This window comes from Peromyscus californicus, unplaced genomic scaffold (assembly GCF_007827085.1).
Source record: "Peromyscus californicus insignis strain IS unplaced genomic scaffold, ASM782708v3 Scaffold_4__1_contigs__length_199733344, whole genome shotgun sequence".
NCBI lineage: Eukaryota > Metazoa > Chordata > Mammalia > Rodentia > Cricetidae > Peromyscus > Peromyscus californicus.
This window is the reverse complement of record NW_026294562.1, coordinates 169,875,224-169,899,655: the sequence shown is the minus strand read 5'-3', so window position 1 is coordinate 169,899,655 and position 24,432 is coordinate 169,875,224. Positions and strand designations below refer to the sequence as shown.

Below are 24,432 nucleotides of genomic sequence, written 5' to 3'. Positions count from 1 at the left end.
AATTTGGACTCACCAAGACAGGATAGATAATGGAGTATTTTCTCTGAATTTGTCAAATGCTAATGGACTAGACATTGTTAATGTAATAACTGCCTGTATATATTGTACTAATTATATACAGTTTTTCTATGTTAGTTATTTTATTTAGACAAAAAGGGGGAAATGTGTGATATTTTGTTTGTGGTCTGACAAATAAGGCTCCCTTGGAGTCAGAGGGTGGAGCTATCCAGTAGTTAACCATAGAGGTCTGGAGCTCTGTACAGAGAAGAAACAGAAAGTGATATGGAGGGGCAGAGAGAAGATCTCGGCCCGTTACATGAATTCTTAATGGTCTTTTAATAAAAACCCGGAGCCAGATATTGGAGTAAATGCTGAAAGATCAGTGCTGTGGGATATCTATTGTTCTGTATGCTGTGAATATGTGTTGCTCTGATTGGTTGATAAATAAAACGCTAATTGGCTAGTAGCCAGGCAGTAAGTATAGGCGGGGCAAGCAGATGAGGAGAATTCTGGGAAAGGGAAGGGCTGAGTCAGGAGTCACCAACCAGACATAAAGGAAGCAAGATGTCAAAGCAGAACTGAGAAAAGGTACCAAGCCACATGGTTAAACATAGATAAGAATTATGGGTTAATTTAAGTGTAAGAGCTAGTCAGTAATAAGCCTGAACTAATGGCCAAGCAGTTATAATTAATATAAGCTTCTGAATGATTATTTTATAAGTGGGCCATGGGATTTCAGGGGCCTGGCGGGACCAGAGAAACTTTCTGACTACAGATCAGAGACAAAGGAACATAGCTACTTCTCACCTCACCAACTCCACAGATCCTCTGACTGAATAACTCTTGAGTCCTCAGACGAAAAGGTCTCTAGTTCCTGTCTCCTCATACCTTATATGCCTTTCTCTGCCCAGCCATTTCTCTTCCTATCTCAACCTTCCTAGTGCTGGGATTAATGGCCTGTGTGCTTCCCAAATACTGGGGTTAAAGGTGTGTGCCACCACTGCCTGGCTCTGTTTCTCTCCTAGACTGGATCAATCTCATGTAGCCCAGTGTGGCCTTGAACTCACAGAGATCCAGATGGATCTCTGCCTCCCGAGTGCTAGGATTAAAAGTATGCGCCATCACTGCCTGGCCTCTATGTTTAATCTAGTGGCTGGCTCTGTCCTCTGATCCTCAGGCATGCTTTATTTGATACACAGTATATCACTACATCGGCCCTTTTGGACAGAATGGAAGAGGTAGGAAGTCACTGGTGGCTGCTCCCCTGCTTCTCTGATCTTTCAAGTTTTTATCTTAATATATGCCTCCTGATTTTTATTGATAAAGATTAACTAAATTAATGCTTCGGACCTTTTCTATACCAGTAAAATGACTGCCTTCACATTACATCCAACACTGCACCCCATCATGGACTCTACATTATAAAAAAATGTGACTGAGGGCCAACAAGATAGCACAGTGGATAAGGGCACACGCGGCCAAGCCTGAAAGAACTGACTCTACAAAGTTGTCCTGGCCTCCACATGTGCACAGTGAACAATCATGTATGTATGTGTGTATGCACAAACACACACACAAATATATATGTGCTTTTCTTGAGCCAGAGACATAGAATAAATTCCTAGCAAAAACAGATGATTTACCTCCTTGTAAACAACACGTGAGAAGATTTCTGTCTTTCCATAACCAGTCTGTTGTTGCTGGAAAATACCCTCAACTAAGTGTTAGCATAGACAGTCCTAAAATTAACATAAGAGGTTGATCTTAACCCTGAAAGCCCTGAGAAACATCTCAAATACTGATGTATATTATGAGTTCTGAGTCAGCTGCTGTGTTATCTTGTAACTGTGCTCACGAGCATCTTGCACAATCAACAAAGGGAGAGAGACGGTAGATCAGAGCCAACACAATGCCATTGTGTAGCTTTGAAATCTTCAGCAAGTCACTTCTAAACCTTGACGTTTTCATTTCTGACTCTCCCACAGGATATTATTTTATATTATGATTCCCCGGTTTGAATTATGTGTCTAAGTGCTGATTCTCATAAAGAAGATAGCACCAGTCAGCCCTGAAAACATAAATACAAGTATCATTATACAAATTAAGGTTATATTTAGAAATATATACATATATACATGCAAAAACAATGAAAAAAGAGGACATAAATTTGCAAGAGTAAGGAGAGGTACATGGAAGGGTTTGGAGGGTGGAGAGAGAAGGGAGAAATGATGTAATGATGTTATAATCTCAAAATTAAAAGAAATAAAAAGGAGGCATATTCTCCCTTTCCCCTTAATATCACCTGTGTTCTAAAATCCACCTTCCTTAAATGGGAATGAAGAGAGGAAAGTTTAAGTAGAGATGAATGGAATAGTAGAAAAGAGAAGCAGGGAAGGGAATAATTACCAAAAAATACTTGAAAAAAGCTATATGTAGACCTGATTTTATAAGTTTCCTAAATATGCATGCATTATATATTTAAATTCACACATATATATATTCATTTAATCATTGTTACCCTACACAAGTACACAAGGGCTAATGCTCTTCCTGGAAGTCATTGGTTCCCAAAAAAAGAAACCTCCCTCTAGTTGTTGGGAAAGGTTGTCCTGGAGACCTCCAAAATGATACAAGGTATTGCTATTGCTTTCCTTTCGTTTTGGTTTGATCTTGTTTCTGTTTCTCAAGACAGGGTTTCTCTGTGTAGCCCTGGCTGTCCTGGAACTTGCTTTGTAGTCCAAGCTGGGCTTGAATTACAGAGATCTAACTGCCTCTGCCTCCCAAGTGCTGGGATTAAAGGCATGTGCCACCAAGTCCAGCTGTCATTGGTCTTGATTGCCCTCCAGAACTTGATATTAAGACCCCACTGCTGTCTGGGCGGTGGTGGCGCATGCCTTTAGTGCCAGCTCTTGGGAGGCAGAGCCAGGCCAATTTCTTTGAGTTCGAGGCCAGCCTGGTCTACAGAGCAAGATCCAAGACAGGCACCAAAATCTACACAGAGAAGGAGGAGGAGGAGGAGGAGGGGGGGGGGGAGGAGGAGGAGGAGGAGGAGGAAGAAGAAGAAGAAGAAGAAGAAGAAGCCCCATTGCTGAAGATATCACATACTTTGTTCCATGGGGCATGGAAAAAAAAAAAATCAGGTTATTGACCAGTAAGTTTTCCCCTGTTGGCTAGCTTCCTTAGTACTATACATTTTATGTGGGCTGACGTAGCAGAAAAATCATTAACAGTTTACCCAGCTGTGAACCCAGTAAGCTACAATAATGACTAACACAAACCGGGTAATGGTGGTGGATGACTTTAATCCCAGCACTCAGGAGGCAGAGGCAGGCGATCTCTGAGTCCAGGCCAGCCTGGTCTAGAGAGTGAGTTCAGAACAGCCAGGGCTACACAGAGAAACCCTATCTTGAAAAACTAAAAAATGAATAGATAGATAGATAGACAGACAAAATAATAATGACTACCATGGTAAGATAAGCCCATGGGTACAACAATGGCATGAGTATTATGGGGTTAACCAAATGCTTTTATCGTGGAGTTAAAGCCCACTCTCAAGGAGGAAATGCATGCCTAGTTCTGTAAACGTGGCTAAAGGCCTGTGGTTGAGGAGCCCACATACCCTAGAGGTGAGCCTTTTACTGTAACTGCTGAATAGGCATCATAACAAACTGCCCTTAAACCCCAACGCCTAGCCACTGATTAGTGCAGCTCTCAGCTTCTGTTTGTTTTGCACAGCGGCGAGGGTTGGCACAGAAACTCACAACTGATCAATGTGAAGAGAATAAGTCTGTGCAAAGCTCAGCACTCCACCCCAGTCTCAGGGACCACTGGTGAAGAGGTGTGAAAAGACTGTACAAGCCACAGGTCAGTGAGGACTGGACAAGACAGAATCACTAATCACTGCAGCTTGAGAATTAGAGACTAATTTCTCCTAAACTGACTGGTTCACATCCATAGAGACCTTAGTGATTAACCAGAATATAGTCTGATTCAAAAGTTCTGCTTATCACAGTAACATGTGCTAGTGTGAATGGAATTGGCCCCATAAGCCCAAAGGGAGTGGCAGCATTAGGTGTGGCCTTGCTGTGGAAGTGTGTCAGTGTGGAGGCAGGCTTTGAGGTCTCATATATGCTCAAGCCATGCCAAATGAGACAGTCCACTTCCTGTTGCCTTCCGATCAAGATGCCCCCATGTCTAACTACACACCGCCATGCTCCTTCCCATGATGAAAATTGACTAAACCTCTGAACTGTAAGGCACCACCTCAATTCAATGTTTTCCTTTGTAAGAGTTGCCATGGTCATGGTATCTCTTCACAGCAATAGAAACCCTAACACATGTTAATCAACAAAAGATTGTTACACTGAGAATAACTCACAAGATAATGTCTTTTTTTGTTTGTTTTTTTCCCCGGAGCTGAGGTCCGAACCCAGGGCCTTGCGCTTGCTAGGCAAGTGCTCTACCACTGAGCTAAATCCCCAACCCCAAGATAATGTCTTAAGACACTGTTTCAAGGCACTGCAGAATGAGTTACCTAAAGGATTCAATATGGGGTTTTTTTTGTATCATTTTAAATGAGGTATTTAAATTGGTAGGATATTTAGTTTCAAAAGAAATATGGGACCTTTGTATTCTCCTCAGTATTGGGTGCTATGAGATGTCTTTCTCTCTGCTATGAATATGTTTTATTAACACTGGTTAATAAAAAAGATGTTTTGGCCTATAGCAAGGCAGGATATAGCCAGGCTGGAAATCCAAGCAGAGATACAGGTAGAAGAAGGCAGATTCAGGGACACACCAGTGAGCTGCCCAAGAAGCAAAATGTGAAAGTACTGGTAAGCCACCGGCCACGTGGCAATACACAGACCAATAGAAATGAGTTAATTTAAAATGTAAGAACTAGCTAGTAGTAAACCTGAGCCATAGGCTGCTCTTGGAGAGGACCTGAGTGTAGGCTCCATTTACCAACAAGAGGCAGCTCAGAGCCTCCTGTAACTCTAGGGATTTGATGCCCTCTTCTGATTCTGCACACACCTACACACATGTGGAATATATTCACACACAGACACATACAAATGAATCTTTAAAAATAAATAAACATGGGCTGGAGAGATGGTTCAGCAGTTAAGAGCACTGGCTGCTCTTCCTGAGGACCTGAGTTCAATTCCCAGCACTTGCATGGTAGCTCACAACCATCTGTAACTCCAGTTCCAGGAGATCCAGTGATGTCTTCTGGCCTCCCTGGGCACCAGGCAAGCATGTAGTACACAGATATACATGCAGGCAAAATAACCATACACATAAAATTTTAAAATAGGTAAATAAAAATAATCTTTAAACTTTAAAAGGGTAGGGAACTTGCAGGGCGTTTACCCACCAACCCCACAGTTCTCCGAGTTTTCTTGAGTGGGAGCAGCAGGAAATATCAGATAGAAGAGTTTAGATTTTGGAAATAAACAGATAGAAAATAAAGGATAGCCTCGAGAGGGCCTGGAACCTATTCCAATGGGCCCTGACTGTCTCTGCCCCAGGGTATTTATAGAAACGCCAAGGGGTGGAGCAAAAGACCTCCCCCCAGCACAGCCAAGTGCAGACCATCTCAGACACCTGCACTCAGGCCCGTGGTCCTAATCATCCTCTCTATGAGGACCTGCTGGGTAAAGTCACGAAGAACCTGAAAACAGGTTCCCACAGGTCCCTCTTTCTTAATATATAAAAAATAATTTGTTATTAATAGCTTACAGCAATCTCCATAGCTGTTACACCTCCCAATATGGGAATACAGGATGATAAAGATGGCATTTCTCTTTTGGATTAGGTCCAAGACAGCAGTCTTTAGTTGCATCAAGACCTTCCTAAACCAAAAGCTCTTAATGTAATTGCAAACTTAAAGAATCCCTTAGCTTCATCATTACCATTAACAGGTTAACATAAATACTGCTATACATAGTCACAATTCTCTCAATCTTATATCTCAAAGCAAACTCTTAACAGAACCATTTGAATTAACGTGCTATCAGAACATAGGAAAAACTTCTGATGAATTCACAAACTTAAATATTTCCTTAACTCCACAAAACCAGGGTGCATCAATATCAATAGGTTAAACATAATTTCTGCAAACATACATTCAACCTTAATTCACTCATAACTCCTCCTGTTCTTTATAATTTTTTAAACAATCTCAACCCTAGTTAGAAGAAAACTCAAACTTACACAATTCCTATAAACCCATACTGAGATGCAGTATTCTCAATCTAACCAATAACACTTTGAAAACTTTTAGCAAAACATCCAAAAGCATTAAACAAAACTCTTTACACTTTAAGCGTAGTCTCTTAGTATACCATTTGCAGTTCTTACTAACAAAACATGACATTAATCCACTCAAACAAGAAAATATTTTTAAATTAAATAGACTAAGGAATATTAGGTTTTTTTTCTTTATAACTTTTTTTTTTTTTTTTTTTTTTTTTGGTTTTTCGAAACAGGGTTTCTCTGTGTAGCTTTGCGCCTTTCCTGGAACTCGCTTTGGAGACCAGGCTGGCCTCGAACTCACAGAGATCCACCTGGCTCTGCCTCCCGAGTGCTGGGATTAAAGGCGTGCGCCACCACCGCCTGGCTTCTTTATAACTTTTTAAGCAAAAATCTCCAGCCTAGTTAGAAAACTCAAACTTTTCTGTTTAAACAGTTCCATTTGTAACAAAACCAGTTCCATAAGTAATTTCATTTTTACACAGTTCCATAAAACAGTTCCATTTTTAACACAGAACAATTCATGAATCACCAGCATATATGCATACACAAAACTGCATCTTGACTCTAGGTAGAAACAATAAATTTCTTCATTTAAACAGTTCCATTTTTTAAAATTATTTATTTAACTTTATTTTGTGTGCATTGGTGTGAAGGTGTCAGATGCCCTGGAATTGGAGTTACAGACAATTGTGAGCTGCCATGTGGGTGCTGGGAATTGAACCCAGGTCCTCTGGAAGAGCAGCCAGTGCTCTTAACCACTGAGCCATTTCTCCAGCCCCAACAGTTCCATTTTTATCACAACTAATTCCAGAAAACAGTTCCTAAGTCATCACCATAAGTAAATTCAAAATTGTCCCATTGCAATGAAATCTCTATTGTTCATTTCATTTCTTAAGTCCTAAAATTCAAATAATAAATTCTGGTAGTAGCTTTGCAAATATGAAGAAATCCATAACAAAAAACCTTTTTGTAACTTTATCTCTTTAAGTTCAAAAAGATCAAAAAAGTAAATTCTGGTATCAGACTTTCACTTCCAAATATGAAGCGCTTTACAACCAAAACTTTTTGCAGTTAACAATTTTAGTTCAAACAAGCGTCTCTGCAACTTTTGTTCTCAAGTTAGAGACCTTTTTAGTTACAGTAATATTTTAAACTGCACTGTTTTTGCTGTTAGCTCAGGTTTTTCTGTGTTGCGTTGATTTTCCATGGATCTCAGCTGCGGATGCCTTGTGCTGGTTCTAGCGTCTGCCATTCTTAGCTTCTTAGTGGCTTCTGGAGCTTTTGAAAATCACTCAGACTGCCTGCTTTGCAGGCTACTATGACACTATCTGTGTCTCAGGGGTTTTTTTTCATCATATACATTAAGAATAGACTAACACTTAACATTTACACTTTCACAAACTCATATATAACATACCTTGCAAAGCATTTAGACCCACATTCAACATTGACACTTTTTTAAAAACTCACATATAACATATTAACATCTACTTATTATTTATACTCCTTAAGGAAACTATAGAACTACTTTAGCAAATATATTTCTTATTTACTTCTTATATTCATTCTATATTCTTATTTAAACTTACAACTAGCATCTTTACTTCCTACAAGCTTATTACTACATGTCTTAGGACTACCTTAGATTTACAATTAGCATCTTTTACTTATACTTCTTGCAAGCTCATATTCTTACTTATTTTAACTCAGATCTTTATTTCTTACCATATCTCTAACTTAGCAAACACCTAAAGATTTCTTAACACTTAGAGATTAACATTTTCTAACAGAATAATTTCCTACTTTTTACCCTTAATTATCAATATCTATTAGAAAAATTCTCTTAACTAGACAGGAAGTACACAAATCATTTCTAAAGTTCAGAGCTTACAGACAGCTTTGATATTCTAAAAGTTCTTGATAGATTGAAACGAGTGTAATTCTTTAATAGCTCTCTCAACTCTGGGATTTAGTGAGTGTTGCTAAACAGTACTTTATGCATTTCAGATCTTTTACAAAAACTCTATTAAGAGCTATCTCCGTTTACAGCAAATCCAAAAAGAAAAAAGAAAAACCTTGTAAGGAATATTCTGTTTCTGAATTGCTTAGCCAATCATTTCATAACAAGTCAATTTTCCATCAGAAGATAGTTGTCTAAATTGGAGTAAAATTCTAGACCTGCAGCTTTCAACAGGTCTGAAAACATTGCTGAAACTTAGTTACAATTGTCTCAAACTAATCAGCAGTCTGGAAGACTCTTTATACTCTTACTATCCCCAGACTACAAGATGGAACCTTAATATCACAAAAATTGATTTAGTTGCTTTTTACACTCATCACCAAACTCTGATACAACTTTCCCCTTCTTAATTTTTAAAGCTGTATTTGTCATGAGTTCTTTAACAATGTTGATGTTTCTGATAGATTTTTATTAGCCCAATATTTCCACCAAAACTGTTACTATTCAAAGGAGTCAATAACATAGATGTTCTTTCATGAAACATTCTTCATTAGCTTACTCTGAGGAAAAGCATTTTCATGTTTTAGTATTTTCACTTCATTAGCTTTAACTCCTGATGTTATCATTATTAGCAGCTGTGATATTTAGCATTTATTTCTTATAAGGAACTTTCAGGTGAACCATCTCTATTTTTGTAAGACAGCTAGATTTTCTAAAGTTTGTTTCCCATCTATAAAGCAGTTCTTTCTTTTTGAATGCCTATTTCCTTGTCTCCTTACTAGATTTGCAAAGGAATCACTCATTGCAGGCTGTTTGTTCAAGAAGTAAAGAACGTTTTTAATTCCCTTAAGTTTCTTCATATCTAAGACAATGTTCAGTGTATAAACTGCTTTCTCTTGCTTTTTAAAGGTTTTTTAAGTGGCTTGTTTGCTCTTATAGGTAGCTTTTTGTCTGATTTGAGTTTTCAAGAGGTAAGATTAAGCTTTCTAGCATTGCTTTGAAAAGAAACTTCATTCTGGGGGGGGGAGGTGTTTGGACAGTATCGCCATCTTTAGCTGAAAAACTACATTTCCCAGAATGCATTTCTCTTCATCAGCTCATTATTATGAGCTAGCTTTTGGACTTCATTTCCCATAATTCTTTTCGAGCCTGGGAGTCAACTTCTGGTTCTCTCTTACCAGACTCACTTAAATTCTTGCCCAGGAGGTTTGAACCAAGTTTTTTGCTTTTGCAATGGGAGATTTGAACAAGTGTTTTACGTTTTCAACTACCGAAGATTGGAAGATTTCTGCTTTCTCTGCACTGGCCTCAACAGGTGTCTCTCCTTCATTTGACACTGGCCCCTAATCAGAACTGCACCTCCCTCATTAGCAGGCATTGAGGTGGGCAATTTCTGACAGCAACTTCTCTAGGGGCTTGTTTTTCCTTAGCCAGTCAGTGAAAAACAAAAGCATTTACAACAGAGCTTTTACATTCGGAGAGATTCTGCCACTGATAGATCTTTATCTCATTTTGCTTGTCGTCCCCCTGTCCAGATGCAGAGCTTCAGGTATCTCAGGCTGCTCTGTACCTCTGCTAGCTGCCTTTGGAGGTAGGGGCTTTTTCCCCACCGAATCTGCCTCAAACTCTAGCAGCTTTCTCAGGTCATGCATTTTCTGGGGAGGATTATGTCCCTTCTCTGTTTCTTCACAGTCTTTCTCCCTGACAGTATCCAGTTTGGTCTCAGTTTATCCCCTCTACCCCAGAAACAGTTTCCGACACTACAGTGGCGGCTTTCCCTGTTACTGAAGGTAGGGGCTTTTTGTCCGTTTCTGTTTTCAGGGTCTGTGAGGTTTGTGTTCATAAATCAAGCTTAGCAAGGGAGGTTTTTGCCATCTCTAAGCTCGCATCAGGACTGGTGTTTTGCCTCATCAAGCCTTTACCTGACCCAGTCCCCCAGTGGGTTGTGTTTGTCCGTTTACTTTCAGACACAGCTTATGCCACAGGCAATCACTCCTTAGGGCTACCCTACCTCATCTCACCCAGAGTCAGTTGAAACAAAGCTTTTCTCATCAGGATGCTTTTTCTGATAGAAAAGAAAGCTTTACTCCTGGATGGTTCTCCGTTTTACCCTGGCTGGGCTCTTTCCCCAGACAGCGTTCTTACTCAGCAGCACGACTGCTTCAGACTCAGTTCAGCTTTACTGTTTTCCCAAAAAGGTATTTTCTCTGATAGGAAAGCTTTTCTCAGATTTCTTTATGCAGCTGTGGACCTATCAACCCGGAACTTGTAGGAAAGTGGACAACTGTGCCGTTCCTGCTGGCTTTAGCTTTGTTTGTAAGCAGTTTTCCCCTGGGTCCTGCACCTTCCTGCCCCAGCTCTGTGCTCCAGGAAGTTTACAACTGCAAGAACCCTAGTATCCCCGAAATGCACTCCAACTCGGAGACACTGGCTAGTTGCTTCTCAATTGCTGGTTAGAAGCAAGGATACAATGCTAACAGTTTGCATTGCTTCAGGGGATCTTTGCATTAGGGCAATTAGGAGCACCTTTTCATTCTGAAACGCTCACTCACAAAAAAAAACCCTTGATGCCTCAGCTCGGCTCTAACTGAAAAACTTGGCTTTTTTGCTCTTCCCAGTAAACAGTTTCCTGCCCTATTGGGCTCTTTATGGCTCTTTACCCACACTCTCCCAAGTGTCTCCCTCAGGAGACTGACCCACTGTCTTTTACTACCTTGAAGAGACAGAGCTTCGAAGAGAGGATTTTAGGAACTTGTCCCTGCCTCCTGCATTGCAGGGAGGATTTTTCAAGCTTGAAAGAGAACTTGGAGAGGTTTTATTGTCTTAAGAGGTTTGTTGTTTTCCCTTAGAGTTAATCACAGGTGATTCCCATACTAATATCTTCAGGTGATTCTCATTTTTGTCCTTTTGAGAAAGTTAAAGGCTTTAGTTTTTTAAGAGAGCTTTTAGTTTGAGAGAGAAAGATTAAGGCTTTTTAGAGAGTTTTTTTCCCCAAAATTTTTCAAAAAAAGCTTTTAAGTTTAAGAGAGATTTTTTTCCCAAGAGAGAAAGACCAACTTTTCCCAAAACTTCTGAACTTCAAACTTTTTGGCTTCTTACACCCGCATTTTTGCCTCTGGGAGAAATTACTTTCTCCTGCTGCTTGGACTTAGCATTTCAGCTGTCCCTAGGCCAAAAGCTTCCATAGGAAACTTTTTTTTCTGCCCGATAAGCTCAAAGAAGAGCTTTTTTACTACCCATAAAGCTCTAAGGAAGATTTTTTTTTCTTCCCAATTTGCGTTCATAGCCCCCAAAGTTAGAAAATTTAAGAGTTTTTCTGTCTAGTTGCCTTATTTATCTTAAATTTTTTCTACACGATCTTATACTTCTAAGTGTTTTCTACAGTATACTACTACACTATATCTTATACTTATTTTTCACAGATAGAAATTGAGAAAGCGATAGAAGATAGAAAATTTTTGACAGAAGGATGTCTGATTTTTTTGTGTTGCAGCATCGGACATCCTTCCAGTCCATTTTTTTTTCCTTTTCTCTCGAGGATAAAAATCCCTGCCTCTTATTAAAATTCATATTTCATATTCCATTACAACACTGGACATGCCCTGCTGTGGGATGGTCTGTATGTCAAATGTGTTGCTGATTGGTCAATAAATAAATCACTGATTGGCCCGTGGCCAGGCAGGAAGTATAGGCGGGACAAGGAGGAGAATAGAGCTGGGAAGTGGAAGGCTGAGTGGGAGAGACACTGCCAGCCGCCATCAGGACAAGGAAGATGTAAAGTACCGATAAGCCACAAGCCACGTGGCAAGGTATAGATTAATAGAAACGGATTAATTTAAGCTGTAAGAACAGTTAGCAAGAAGCCTGCCACGGCCATACAGTTTGTAACCAATATAAGTCTCTGTGTTTACTTGGTCGGGTCTGAATGGCTGTGGGACTGGCGGGTGTCAGAGATTTGTCCTGACTGTGGGCCAGGCAGGAAAACTCTAGTTACAATGCCCCTTTTTTCCACTGGCAGGGCCTAACTCGTACTTTAGCCAAAAACTCTGTAATAAAACGATTATTTTCTTTTGTCTTTAGTCCCTATTTTTTTCTTTAGTCCCTGTTCATGGCACCATTCTGCGGGGCATTTACTCACCAACCCCACAGTTCCCCAGAGTTTTCTTGAGTGTGAGCAGCAGGAAATATTAGATAGAAGGATTTAGATTATAGAGATAAACAGATAGGAAATAAAGGATAGCCTCGAGAGGGCCTGGAACCTATTCCAATAGGCCCTGTCTCTGCCCCACATTATTTATAGAGATGCCAAGGGTTGGAGCAAAAGACCTCCCCCCAGCACAACCAAGTGCAGACATCTCAGACACCTGCACTCAGGCCCATGGTCCTAATCATCCTCTCTATGAGGACCTGCTGGGTAAAGCCATGAGGAACCTGAAAATGGGCTCCCACAGGAACTAGAGAGAGCTCAATAGTTAAAAGTCCAGGTCCCGGGGTTGGGGATTTAGCTCAGTGGTAGAGTACTTGCCTAGCAAGCGCAAGGCCCTGGGTTCGGTCCTCAGCTCTGGAAAAAAAAACAAGTCCAGGTCCCAGAATTCACGTAACAAGCCAGGTGTCCCACACATACCTGTAACCCCAGCAGAGAGGGGCAGAGAGTTACTAGACTTACTGGCTTCCAGCCTATCGGGGGAAATGTTAGCCTGTGACAGACCTTTCCTGGGGAGATGAAACATATACATGTCTATTCATGCCAGCAAGGGAACCCGTGCATACCAAAATAACAAATGTACCGACGGCGACGGCGGCCTTGCTGAAGCGGGAAGTGTGTTCTGGGATTACTGACAGGAGCATGGGTGAGGGGTCACTGATAGAAACAGCTGCATCCCCGGGGCTCTCTGCACACCAGGCAGCTCGACAGGCCCAAAGGCTCTCCTCTGCAGCATGCCTCTCAGAGTCAACTCTGCAACAGGTGGTGTGTGCTTCCACTCGTGCCAGGCTCTCACAAGTTCCCGCTTTATCAGCCCCATGACACTTTATTTACTGATCCTCCCGCTCCCTCGCAGAGGGAACACTTCAATCTGGAAGAAACTGCTCTAGAGCATCCCTAGATTTGGAGAAAGGCCACCTCTCAAAAGAACAGGTAAAGAGTAACAGAGAACACCCGGTGCCTTCTGGCCTCTGCACATGCACCTGGAGACACACGTGTACATGCACACAGACACATGCTGGTTAATTTTTTAAAAAGCCTGCTGCCCATGAGGGACAAAATCCCTTAAAATACTGCAGAAAACTGCAAGGTTCAGGCTGTGGGGCCAGGCAGGAATGAACTGAGGCTACTGGGGGAAGGATGGCTGCACTCACCTCCACACAGGCCTGCGGAGACTCGAGGGACTCATCATCTTGCTGATCCATGGTCTCCTCCAGGTGTAGCCAGGTGCCCAGCTGCACAAACAAAAGAAGCTCTGAGCACAGGCCACACTGCCACCCTCCAGCCCAGCCTGTCCACCTAGATTAGCTTCCAGAAGTTAAGGTTCCAACTGGGCGTTAACCAAGGATCCCTCAGTTCCTCCTCTAGGCCAAATCTTCATAGCTCCAATTGTTCTTCTGTTCCCACTGCCCTGTAAGCCCACCCCATGCTCAAACATGGCCTTCTGCCCACTACCAAAATGTCCAGCTCCAATCAGGACCTTCACTGGGTCCTGGGAGCCCCACAAATACCCAGCACACAAAGAACTCCTTTGTATTATGTACTTGACTGCCCTGAGCATGCAACCACAAACAAACTAGTACCTCTTCCTAGGACCAGCAACCATAGCCACTGACCAAATGGATGAAGCTTGGGACACAGCCCAGTCTTACTGATTTCACCATGGCCCTTTCATCAGTCAGGCCAGATCTTTCACCAAACATCCCAGAGTCTCCGCCTTCCCATCCAAAGGTGGGGACAGGACCCTAGCTCCTCCCTCCACTATCCAACTTGAATCTGGCTCAGATTCTTACCCAAACCCTTAGGCCCTGAATTTGTAGCTTGAACCCGATTCCTCCATCGATGTGGAGGGCTCTGGGGCCTAAAGCTGCCATAGTCTGTGCAGGATTGGGGGGGGGGGGGCTCTGCCAGACACAGCACAGATACAGGTCCAGAACCTGTATCTCTGTAGCTCAGCTGTCATTGTGCCAATTTGATGTCACAGACTCTGAAACCAGGGCAGCACCTGGCCAATCCCAGCTAGGCACCCAACTCCACCACAGCCCCTTGCTGGTTTATGTCGTGCTGAGGATGGAACGCAGGGTTCTGTGCATGCTGGAACGCAGGGCTCTGTGCATGCTGGAACGCAGGGTTCTGTGCATGCTGGCAGTCTACCCACTAAGCCACATCCCCAGCCCCTGTCTTTCTCTTTCTCACTACCCTGCCCGATTCTCACTCTCACACTAGTGTACAGCCCCATCTACTTCCGTCCACACACCTCCGCAGGCCCCAGCTTGAGTCTCAACCTGCACAAATTCCTACTGTAACACTTTCCTGGGCACCTGAATCCCAGGGAGACCCTGTCTTTCCCCAGTCTTGGGCATCAATTGGTTGTCATTACAGCAAAATCCACCAAGACCCCAGCACTGTGTATCTAAAATCCATTGCTAGCAGGGCACAGTGGCACAAGCCTTTCACCCCAGCAGATTCCCACCCAGGATTTGTATTCAGGACCCAGGCTCTTTGCCAATCTGAAGTTCTTTTTTTGCTTTGTTTTGGCTTTGATTCCTTGGTCTTTTGAGACAGGGTCTCGTGTAGTCTAGACTAGCCTCAAACTCACCATCCTCCTGCCTCTACCTCTCAAGTGCTGAGTTTATAGGCATATGAAGTGCTAGAGTCGGAACCCGGGGCTTTGTCCATGTTAGGCAAGCACCTAACCCCCCAAGCTTACACCCGCAGCTTCAGTCAGGTTCTTAAAGGAATCTGAATCCCCTTATGCTCAAAGTCACAGCTGCCACAAAGGCCCTGCAGTCACCAGCTCTGCAACCCTGTAGAGCTGCAGTTATAGTACAATATGGCCGATATCTGAGCACATAGCTCCAGAGCTGGTGCACCTCAGCGTTGGGCTCCCTAGGGTTCTCAAGCCTGTGCTGGAGCTGCTCCCATGGGGCCTAGGCCCTTTGTCTCCCACCCCACCCTCCTATAAACCTAGGTGTTCTATTGCTTGAAGGCAGAATAGCCCAAAGCAAAGGTGCCAGCTATTCCAACTCTATAAAGGTGCTTACTTTACAGACAGCTGTCTATCAGAAGGCAGCTAATGTGAGAAGTCCTTCGGGATGCAGAATCCTTACCTCCAAGCTGGAGTCTCTACCCAACTTGAACATTTTAGAACCCTGCATTATTCTACATGGGTTCTGGGATTCACTTCAAGATCCTCTCTCTAACTCTGGCATGCACAAGGGGCATTCTGCCTAGAACCCTCTGCTAGGCCCTGGGACCCTCAGTCAGGTACTCGGCGGTCTAAAAGATTGATTAGCTCAAGCAACACTGCCTGTCTTAGAGCGAGACCAGGGAACTCCAGCCTGCTCTCTTGCGTACCCGTTTTCTCCAAATAGAAATGCTCCCTCTTAGAGAAGGCGGGAGGCTCCTGAGACTCAGAAAATAAACAAAACCTAAAAAATCCCAGAAGCTGAAACTTTAAGTTCCACACAGACACACACACTCCTCAAGGTTACAGAGGCAATAGCAATAGCCGAGGAAGAAGTACTCTGCCCAGATGAGCTGCCTTCAAGTCTTGCAGGCAGAGATGCAGCTACTTTCCTGAGTCACCATCCGTGGGCTTTTCAGTGAGGCAGCTGAGTCATTCATGCTCCCGTAGGTAACCCCTCACACATACTTCTGTAAGGAACAACCGTAAACCCACTGGCTCACCAGGCTAAACTGGGGTGTGACCGTTTCTATGGTTGGTCGTCATCATGCCTGACCTGGGAAGAGAAGCCACGTATCTCCAACAAACAGGACATGCAAGAATAGTCTCTGCTCCGGGTCCCTGAACCGCCTTCCCAGAACCTTAGCTGGTGCTTCCAATACAAACGCGTGCTCAAGAGTACAGAAACAGTGACACAGACCGGAGGAGGGGCTTCTCGGTACTTGGGAACGAAGATCAGGAATTGATCCCGTCACACCCACCTCTGCCCAGTGCCTGTCCCTACTCTCAAAGCCAACCCTGCATTCGGATCTAAGGCCACCAGACTCTCAGTTATTCGGAGCGATAGGTGACACACACCCTATAACGGACTCAGTAGCCTAAATGGGCCCATCCTCCCCACATCAAGGTCACCCCCTCCAGGAATACAAGACCCTCTGCTCCCCGAGACAGACAGGAATCAATGGGGCAGCCTGACGACAAGCAGGGACACCTCCCTCCTTCCTTGGAAACCAGTAAGGGACCCCTATTGTGACACGTAGACCTGAACTCTCCTTACCTCAGTGGCCCCGCCATGTTGTCCTTCCGGGGCCAGAACACCTCTTTTAAAGACCTTTTGTCCAAAACGCAATTAGCTTTCGTGCACCCCTTGAGTCTTTCAAGTATCTGCCCCATAACTATGCCTGTGCCCTGTCTTCCATCCTTCAGGACATCTTCGGTCCCACACAAGTCCCACCACCCACCCAATCCTCCGCGCATGCGCGCACTGCACAGCCACAGCTGCTCTGTCTCCAAAGACCTCCGCGACCCACAGGGGCCCGGACTGAGGCGCAGGAAGCCCCATTCACTGACACAGCCGCGTCCAGCTTCCCGCCCAGACCTTGCGCATGCGCATACCACGCACTCTGAGCGGTCCCCTAACCTCCTACCGACCTGGGCGTCCGCGAGCCCGCGGCGTGGGCCGGCCCGGGCCTGAGCCGCACAGGACTCAGCGTCAGAACAATACTGGGCTCACAGCGTCCTGTCCCGATCCTGGAGCACATCCGACATGACTCGAGTGGCGCTAGCTTGGCCTCCACCTCGAGTCAGCATCCACCAGGTCGCTCCGTGCAGACTGAGCCCGGCCACGAAGCGGGGCCACAGCCCGCGCCCACACGCATACTCACAAATGGCTGCACTGCCGGCTAAACCCGGAAGTGGGTGGTAGCAGCTCAGTTGAACTACAATTCCCACAAACCTCCGTGACGTGCGCGCAGCCGCCGGAAGGACTCAGCGCCAAGAGGCGGGACCTCGAACGTGACGGACTGGAGTGCGACTGCGCAGTTCGTCTCAGCGTTCGAGAAGCGCAACAGGCAGTCCAGGGCAGGCTAGGAATGCGTGGGACGTGGCCAGTTGGGGAAAGTCCTCCTCTAAGCCGGGATAGAAGCTGGCTTGTACACTGTCAAGTCTGAGAGATAGGCGACGTCCCCATTTTACAGTTTAAAAAGCTCTAACTGAGCCGGCAGGATGGCTCAACGGCTAAGGCGATTGCTGCCAAACGTGATAATACGAGTCGGATTCCCGAACCCACTGGATGCAGGGAAAGACTTGGTTTCCATAAATTGTCCTCTGACCACCACACAAGTTCCTCCACAAATGCACACACACGGGCGCGCGCGCGCAGACAGACAGACTGACAAGCATGTATTTTTCCCCCCCTCTCTTTATAACTCTGGCTGGCCTGGAACTCACAGAGAACCACCTGCCTCTGCTTTGCAAATGCTGGAAATTAAAAGCATGCTCCACCACACCCGTCTTACAAATGTGACCTTTATAAAATCTGGTTCTTTTGTATTTGGTAGTTGTCAGTGTTAGGTCTCAAAAACCTGGGACAAGGGGCTGAGGTACCCGTGAACATATCCAAGCGGTGGTTGGCCATCTCTCCCAGCCTCACCCTGTACTTGTGGCTCCTCCCAGCACCCCTCACCCCCAACCCCGACCCTGCATCTCTCCCCCCAGGGGCTGGCCATCTGCTTCACTTCCCCAGCTTCTCTTTCCTAGATAAACTCAGCCATTTTGGCTACGAGGTCCCTTGGTTCCCAGGCACTGTCTTGGTCTCTTGGTCCTCGGCTCCTCCCTTTGCTCCCTCTCTCTTTCCTTCCTCTCTTGCTCTCTCATCCCTCTCTCTCTACTCATGGCTCAGTTCCGTCTGGACCCTTCCGGATGCCTCAGGCTGTTCTCTCCCTCATAGCTCAAACATACCCAAGAGAGGTCGTGTCCACATTTGTTTTTCATTCACTTGGCACTGAAACCCGGGATTGGCACGAATGAGTTCCCTTCCAAAGGACCTTGCCTCTTCAAACCAACCTGCTGACTTGCCTCTCCTGTTTCTTCTGGCTTCTGCCACCCACAAGATTTGACTCCAAATTCTCGAGTCTGATTCCCAGCTGTTCTCTTACCATTCATCTCTGGTCCACTCTGTAACTGTCTCTCAGGCTCCTGGAGCCTACCAAGCCCTCTGGTAAAGACACTTGTCTCCCTCTGTTGGAATCCTCTCTTTCCCCAACGCCTCTCCCACTCCACCGTCAGCAGCTCTTTCCTCTCCTCCTCTACTGGATAAGTAGCACCCCAGAGCTGCCTGCTCTGTCCACCATTTCTACAAAAGCCACGCCAATGTACCAGAAAGTTCCTCTCGCCTTACTGGACCCCCATCAAGTGGAAAGAGATGCCTCTCCTCTGTGATTTGGGACATTTCTCTCTGGCAAGTCTCTCTTTCTGCTTGGAGACCCTGATGGTAATACGGCGCTGGTTGGTGGCGGAAAAGTCACGGGCCACGGCAGAACCCAATGTTAGTTTTTAGAGCTTTATTGGAGGGAAAGAGGGGAGAGAGAGAGAGAGAGAGAGAGAGAGAGAGAGAGAGAGAGAGAGAGAGAGAGAGAGAGAGAGCGCGAGCGAGCCAGGCCTAGGGGAGGGAGCAGAGTGGGAACAGAGAGAGGAAACACAGGAAGAGAGGGCAAAGAGGAATCACAGAAAAAGAGAGGTGGGGGTCTGCGCCCAGCTTTTTTAAGGCGGGGATTGCATGACCATGCTGCAGTACGCAGTCACCCACGCCCACTGGTGATGCAAGACGTTACCCAAGCTGCACACGTACAGAATCCTAACAGACCCCTGGTATTGAACACTAATCTCTCTCAGCCTTTTGTTCAAGGCTCCTTTCTAGAACTTCCTCTCGACCATCCCTAGGAACTGCCTGCTCTGTCTCTTCCTCAAGCCCTCCTATATTGGAATCTCCCTTGGTTGACCCTGTTTCCTCTCAGTTCCCTCGTAAAAGTCCCACGGATTCTCTATGCCTTCCTGGGCTTCTCTCTGTCCCTCAACTCCCTCTTAAAGCTTATAGGAACTCTCTCTAGTAGAGTTAGTTAGCACTCCGGAGGAAGAGGCAGGTAGATCTCTGAGTTTGAGACCAGCCTGGTCTACAGAGTAAGTTCCAAGGACAGCCAGGGCTGCACAGAGAAACCCTGTCTCAAAAACCAATAAATACATAAATAAATAAACAAATTCTTTAAACTATGCTTATAAACTATCTCAGGACTTTTAAGTTCATTGGTTATGGTTAAAAATCTATAAAATCTTTAACAAAATTTAGTTTAAAACGTCTACAAAAGGATTATAGTTAAAATCTATACATGAGTAATCTAAATTTGCCACAATATACTATTTATGTGATTCAACTCTTGTTTAGGATATACTGTATATGTAACTTGGATTCGATTCTTGTTTTAAAAATAGATCTAGGGCTGGAGAGATGGCTCAGCCATTAAAGGCAAGGCTCACAACGCAAATAGATCTACTAGGAAAATACATACTTTGAAATCACAATCATGTGACTTGCCTCCACCTTGGCCAATGACCTCATTAAGACAGAAACAAGCATGTGGCTGGCAGCCATCTTTACTAAACTTAAGAAAGCATACATGTCGTATGACTTCATCTTGGTTAGACGACCACGTCCTGCTGAGCCCTTGTATCATGATCATTGTATCTTCTTTTCAGACTAAGGAAAAAACAGCAGGTCTCCAAAACATTTTGGATTAGTATGAATTTTGGCATGATAAATTCCAAAGGTTATGAAGGCCTACTCAGAAGAACAAAACTGATTTAGAGACTTACATCTAGCTGCTTATGTCCTTGATAACTATTCAACATCAGGCTTCTAGAAGTTTAGATAATAAACAACATATGTTTGATAAATAATATATATTTAATAAATAAGGTTTATAAATTCATTAGGTTATGAAGGTGTACTTAGGCTAACAGAAACTGACGTAGAGATGTATGTCTAACCATTTATGTCCTTGATAACTCCTCAACACCAGGCTTCTAGAAAATTTTAAACAAGTAGTAGCATATGTCTGATAAATAAGGTCTACTCAGGTTAACAGAATAGCCTCTTTATCTTTGCTAAATTGGTAAAGCTTTAGCTATTTGGATAAACTGACTCATACAAGTAACTGTGGTATTTAATAATGGTACACTGTAAAAAAGATCAAGAAAAAATACAGTCTCCCTGTGGACTGTATTTATGGTTTAAACTTTAATGCATTGTTGGTTTTAAGTTTTATTTTGGTGCTTAAAGAATTTCCAATTAAAGCCGGGCGGTGGTGGTGCACGCCTTTAATCCCAGCACTCGGGAGCCTGAGCCAGGCGGATCTCTGTGAGTTCGAGGCCAGCCTGGGCTACCAAGTGAGTTTCAGGAGAGGCGCAAAGCTACACAGAGAAACCCTGTCTCAAAAAAAACCAAAAAAAAAAGAATTTCCAATTAAATCTTTAACTCAAAACTTTAAGGCTCAAATTTAACAGGGATAAAGCTGTGAAATCCTAAGCTTACAAAAGCTACTAACTTCTTATAACTGTTGAATAATTAAGACAGTCAAGTTAATGTTTGGTCACTTTATAAATGATAAATTATTTAATGTGCTAAGAACTATGTTCACAGCCATGCTAAGTACAAATGTAAGTCATTTAGTGACAAGCTTTATTTAGCCTTCTATATGTGTTTTCAAGGTTAAGCCTAAAGCAAGTAACTAAAAACAAGTAAAGATTTGTTCAAATCAGATAAACTTAATAGATAATGGTCCTCAAACTTTTCAGAGATCTACTGAAAATGGCGTTTAAAGTAATTAGTGGAAAAGCTTCCCATGATAGATGCCAGCTCCTAGAGACAACCCTAACACCTCCAAAAAAGATGGGGTACAGAGACTCCATCCAGATTGTGGCAATGTTAACCACTGGGAAAAGAGCTGTCCTGTGGCCTTGCCCGATTCAAGGACCCTGCCCACACTGTGGACACTGTTGGGTTGACTGCCCTCCTCTGCCTCTCCAAGTAGATCCGTTTTCCCAGGTTCCTCCGCCACAGGGAAATCTCTCCAACCTTCTGGGTCTGTCAGTGAAAGATCAATGCTGCCCCGGGCAGCAAATGAAGATTTAATGCTGTCCTGGATGACAGCTGAAGACAAATACTTCTGCCTCCAGTAAAGCCACCGAGGCCACCATAGGAGCCTAGGGTAACAATCCAGGTAGCAGTAAATCTTTGTCATTTTAACTGATACATCAGCCATTTGGATTATACTTCTTGCTATAATTTATCCTTCTCAGATCTCTGGTGGCGTTGATGGCTAAGCTAACTGTACCTTTGTCAGTTTAACAACAGAGAGCAACCAACTCCTTCCCCAAGGCTGCAGCTTATAAGCTGTTACTCTAGCCCAGGAAAGTGCTGACTACTATTATAATCAACAAGCTCAAAATTTTAAGTTTTCTTTAGCTGTCTTCTAAATATAGACTTAAAAGCACTTCTCATTGTGCTAAAAACATCTTTGGTCAATTTATACATCCTGACCTCTGGAAAGTGAATTAATGATTTTCATCCAGAATCCTTTTTGTGTCCCCAAGCTTTTACTGTGCCTCAAAGACATGAGTCTACTGTATGGTGATATTTTATTTGTTCTGAAATGTGATTTTATTTGTATGTTAATAAAGTTGCTTGGAGATCAGAGCTAAGAGCAAGCCATTTAGCAGAAGTCCAGCATTGGTGGCACATGCCCTTAATCCGATCACATGGCAGACAGAGTCTCTGGGTATTCAAGGACACAGCCAAGCAGTGACCGGAACCTTTAATCTCAGTACGAACTATAGAGACCTGGAGGTCTGTATAGACAGGCAGTGATGAGGAGGTCATGTGGTTTGGGTTAGAACCAATGAGAAGGCAGAACAGAAGGGCAATAAAAAGACTGGACACGGGAAGAAGGTCTCTCTCTCTCAGGGGAAGGACGGCAGCCAGTGGTAAGATAAGATGGTCTTAGCTCATGGCTACTGCTCGATCTCTGGGCTTTTAACTCTTCATTTGGCTCTGTGTTTCTTATTTAATAAGACCATTTAGAATTTCATCTACACTACTGCTTTCTCCCACTACAATGTGGGCTTCAGCACAAATTTCAAACGGTGATCACGCTAACATATCTAAAACTTTATCTTTTTACAAACTTAAAAAAAAGTCCACGTAAGCTTCAGGGAGTCAGCTTGGCTCCGTCTCTCACAGGTCAAACAGACTCCAGATAAGTGCTCCTGTCAATCAGCAGCCTAAGCTTTCCCACCTACTGCCCTATTCCTGAGGGTGGGGTCTCCCTCTCGCCCCCTGGTCTTGGGACTCTCCGACTCAACTACCAGGACCATGGGCCTGGACATTTCAAGTTTACCAGTTATCTCCTTAAGTCCTTAACTTTACCTTCTGTCTCTCATCTATACCTGCCCCAGCCGGTTTCCAACCAGCTGCAGACTGCTCCAGCTTTTGGAGGCTTCTGAAGGAATTCCCCAACCAGACCGAGGCTCTACATCCCAGACTGCTCCAAAGCATCCTGAACTAACCCCAGGAGGTCCAACAGAACCTGGGCAGTGAGCAAAACAGATGTCCACCAGCCTGTACTCCTCTCTCCCTTCCTGTACTTGGACCATCATTCCAGCCTCCCTGCCCTGTCCCAATAGTGCCCCAGTTTCAGCAAGAAGTAGTTACAGAAGAGATTACATCGCCCCTTATCATCAACCAAAAAACTAGAATGTTAGGTCTCAAAGAACCCCAGGATAAGCCTCACTCAGTACCTGTAACTCCTCCCAGTACTTCTCACTCCTCCCCCTCCCCTACACACCGTCCCCTGGGGGGCTGGGCTTTAGCTTCTGATCCTTATATAACGCAGCCATTTTGGACACACGTCTCTTTGGCCCTCTTGGTCTCTCAGCTGCTGGTTGGCTATACTCCTGGATCTCTCTTGGTCCACCCACCCCCACTCTCCTCCTTTTCTCTCCTCCTAGGGTCCAGTTCAGTTGAGACCCTTCCAGATGTCCTTGGCTGTACTCTCCCTCATAACTAGAATAAAAACGTTCTCCTCAACCATGCTTAGGAATGATCGTGTCCTCATTTTTTTCATCAGTCAGGTCCAAAGGAAACTCCCATTCCCCCAAATTCTAGTGGTTAGACAAAGCTAGCATTCCGCAGGAACTTGTGAAGCAAGTTTTCCTCTACCATTTCTCTTTCCACTGGCTGTTACGGAATATTTGTTTAACTAGGCAAAGATGTGTCACATTTGTGTATGCTGAATTTGTTTAACTATGTAAAGATGTGTTGCTGTTTCACCTTGCCTGCCTAAGACACATTAATGGTCTAATAAAAAGCTGAATGGCCAATAGCTAGGCAGTAGAGGGATAGGCGGGGCTGGTGGGCAGAGAGAATGAATAAGAGGAGGAATCTAGGCTTGGGAGAAAGAAAAGGAGAAGAGAACACGGGAGAAAGAAAAGGAGACGCCAGGGGCCAGCCAGCCACCATTCATCCAGACACAGAGTAGGACATACAGAATAAAGTAAGGTAAAAGGCCCCAAGGCAAAACATAGATGAAGAGAAACAGGTCAATATAAGTTATAAGAGCTAGTGGGACAGGCATAAGGTAAGACCGAGCATTCATAACTAATAATAAGTCTCCGTGTCATGGTTTGGGAGCTGGTTGGTGGCCAAAGAGAAAGCCTGCTACAACTGGCAGAAAGGACAATGGCTCTCTGCAGTGCCTGTGAGCATACCTACGCACCTGCTGGCCCCCAGGCTCGCTCAGTATCACAGTGCCTGCTACACATTTCAGAGTTCACGCTAGCATCCTGGCTCTTCTCACCTCCTTCCCTCCCCCAAACTCCTCCAGCTCGCAGGCTTCCCTCCTCCCAGCGTCTCGTGCTCCCTATGACCCTGCTATTTCACCTCTCCCTTTTGCCTGGGCTCTCTTTGTCTTCATCTCTCACTCTCCTCCCAGC

At 44.3% G+C, this 24,432-nt stretch overlaps 1 protein-coding gene across 4 annotated transcripts in view; it reads right to left on the bottom strand.

The window, feature by feature from the left end:
• LOC128095561 (zinc finger protein 180-like) overlaps positions 1-24,432 on the bottom strand; it is a 107,060-nt gene that overhangs the window by 37,726 nt on the left and 44,902 nt on the right. For 2 of the 4 annotated variants that reach the window (XM_052714637.1, XM_052714634.1), the window contains exon 2: positions 13,577-13,657. Coding sequence is in view for 3 of the 4 variants with exons in the window: in XM_052714634.1 (XP_052570594.1) it covers positions 13,577-13,657 (81 nt within the window). In the remaining variant the exon portion in view is untranslated. Of the gene's footprint in view, positions 1-13,576; positions 13,658-16,666; positions 16,846-17,040; positions 17,288-24,432 lie in introns of those variants that run through there. The other 2 variants (XM_052714635.1, XM_052714636.1) reach the window with 2 other exon arrangements.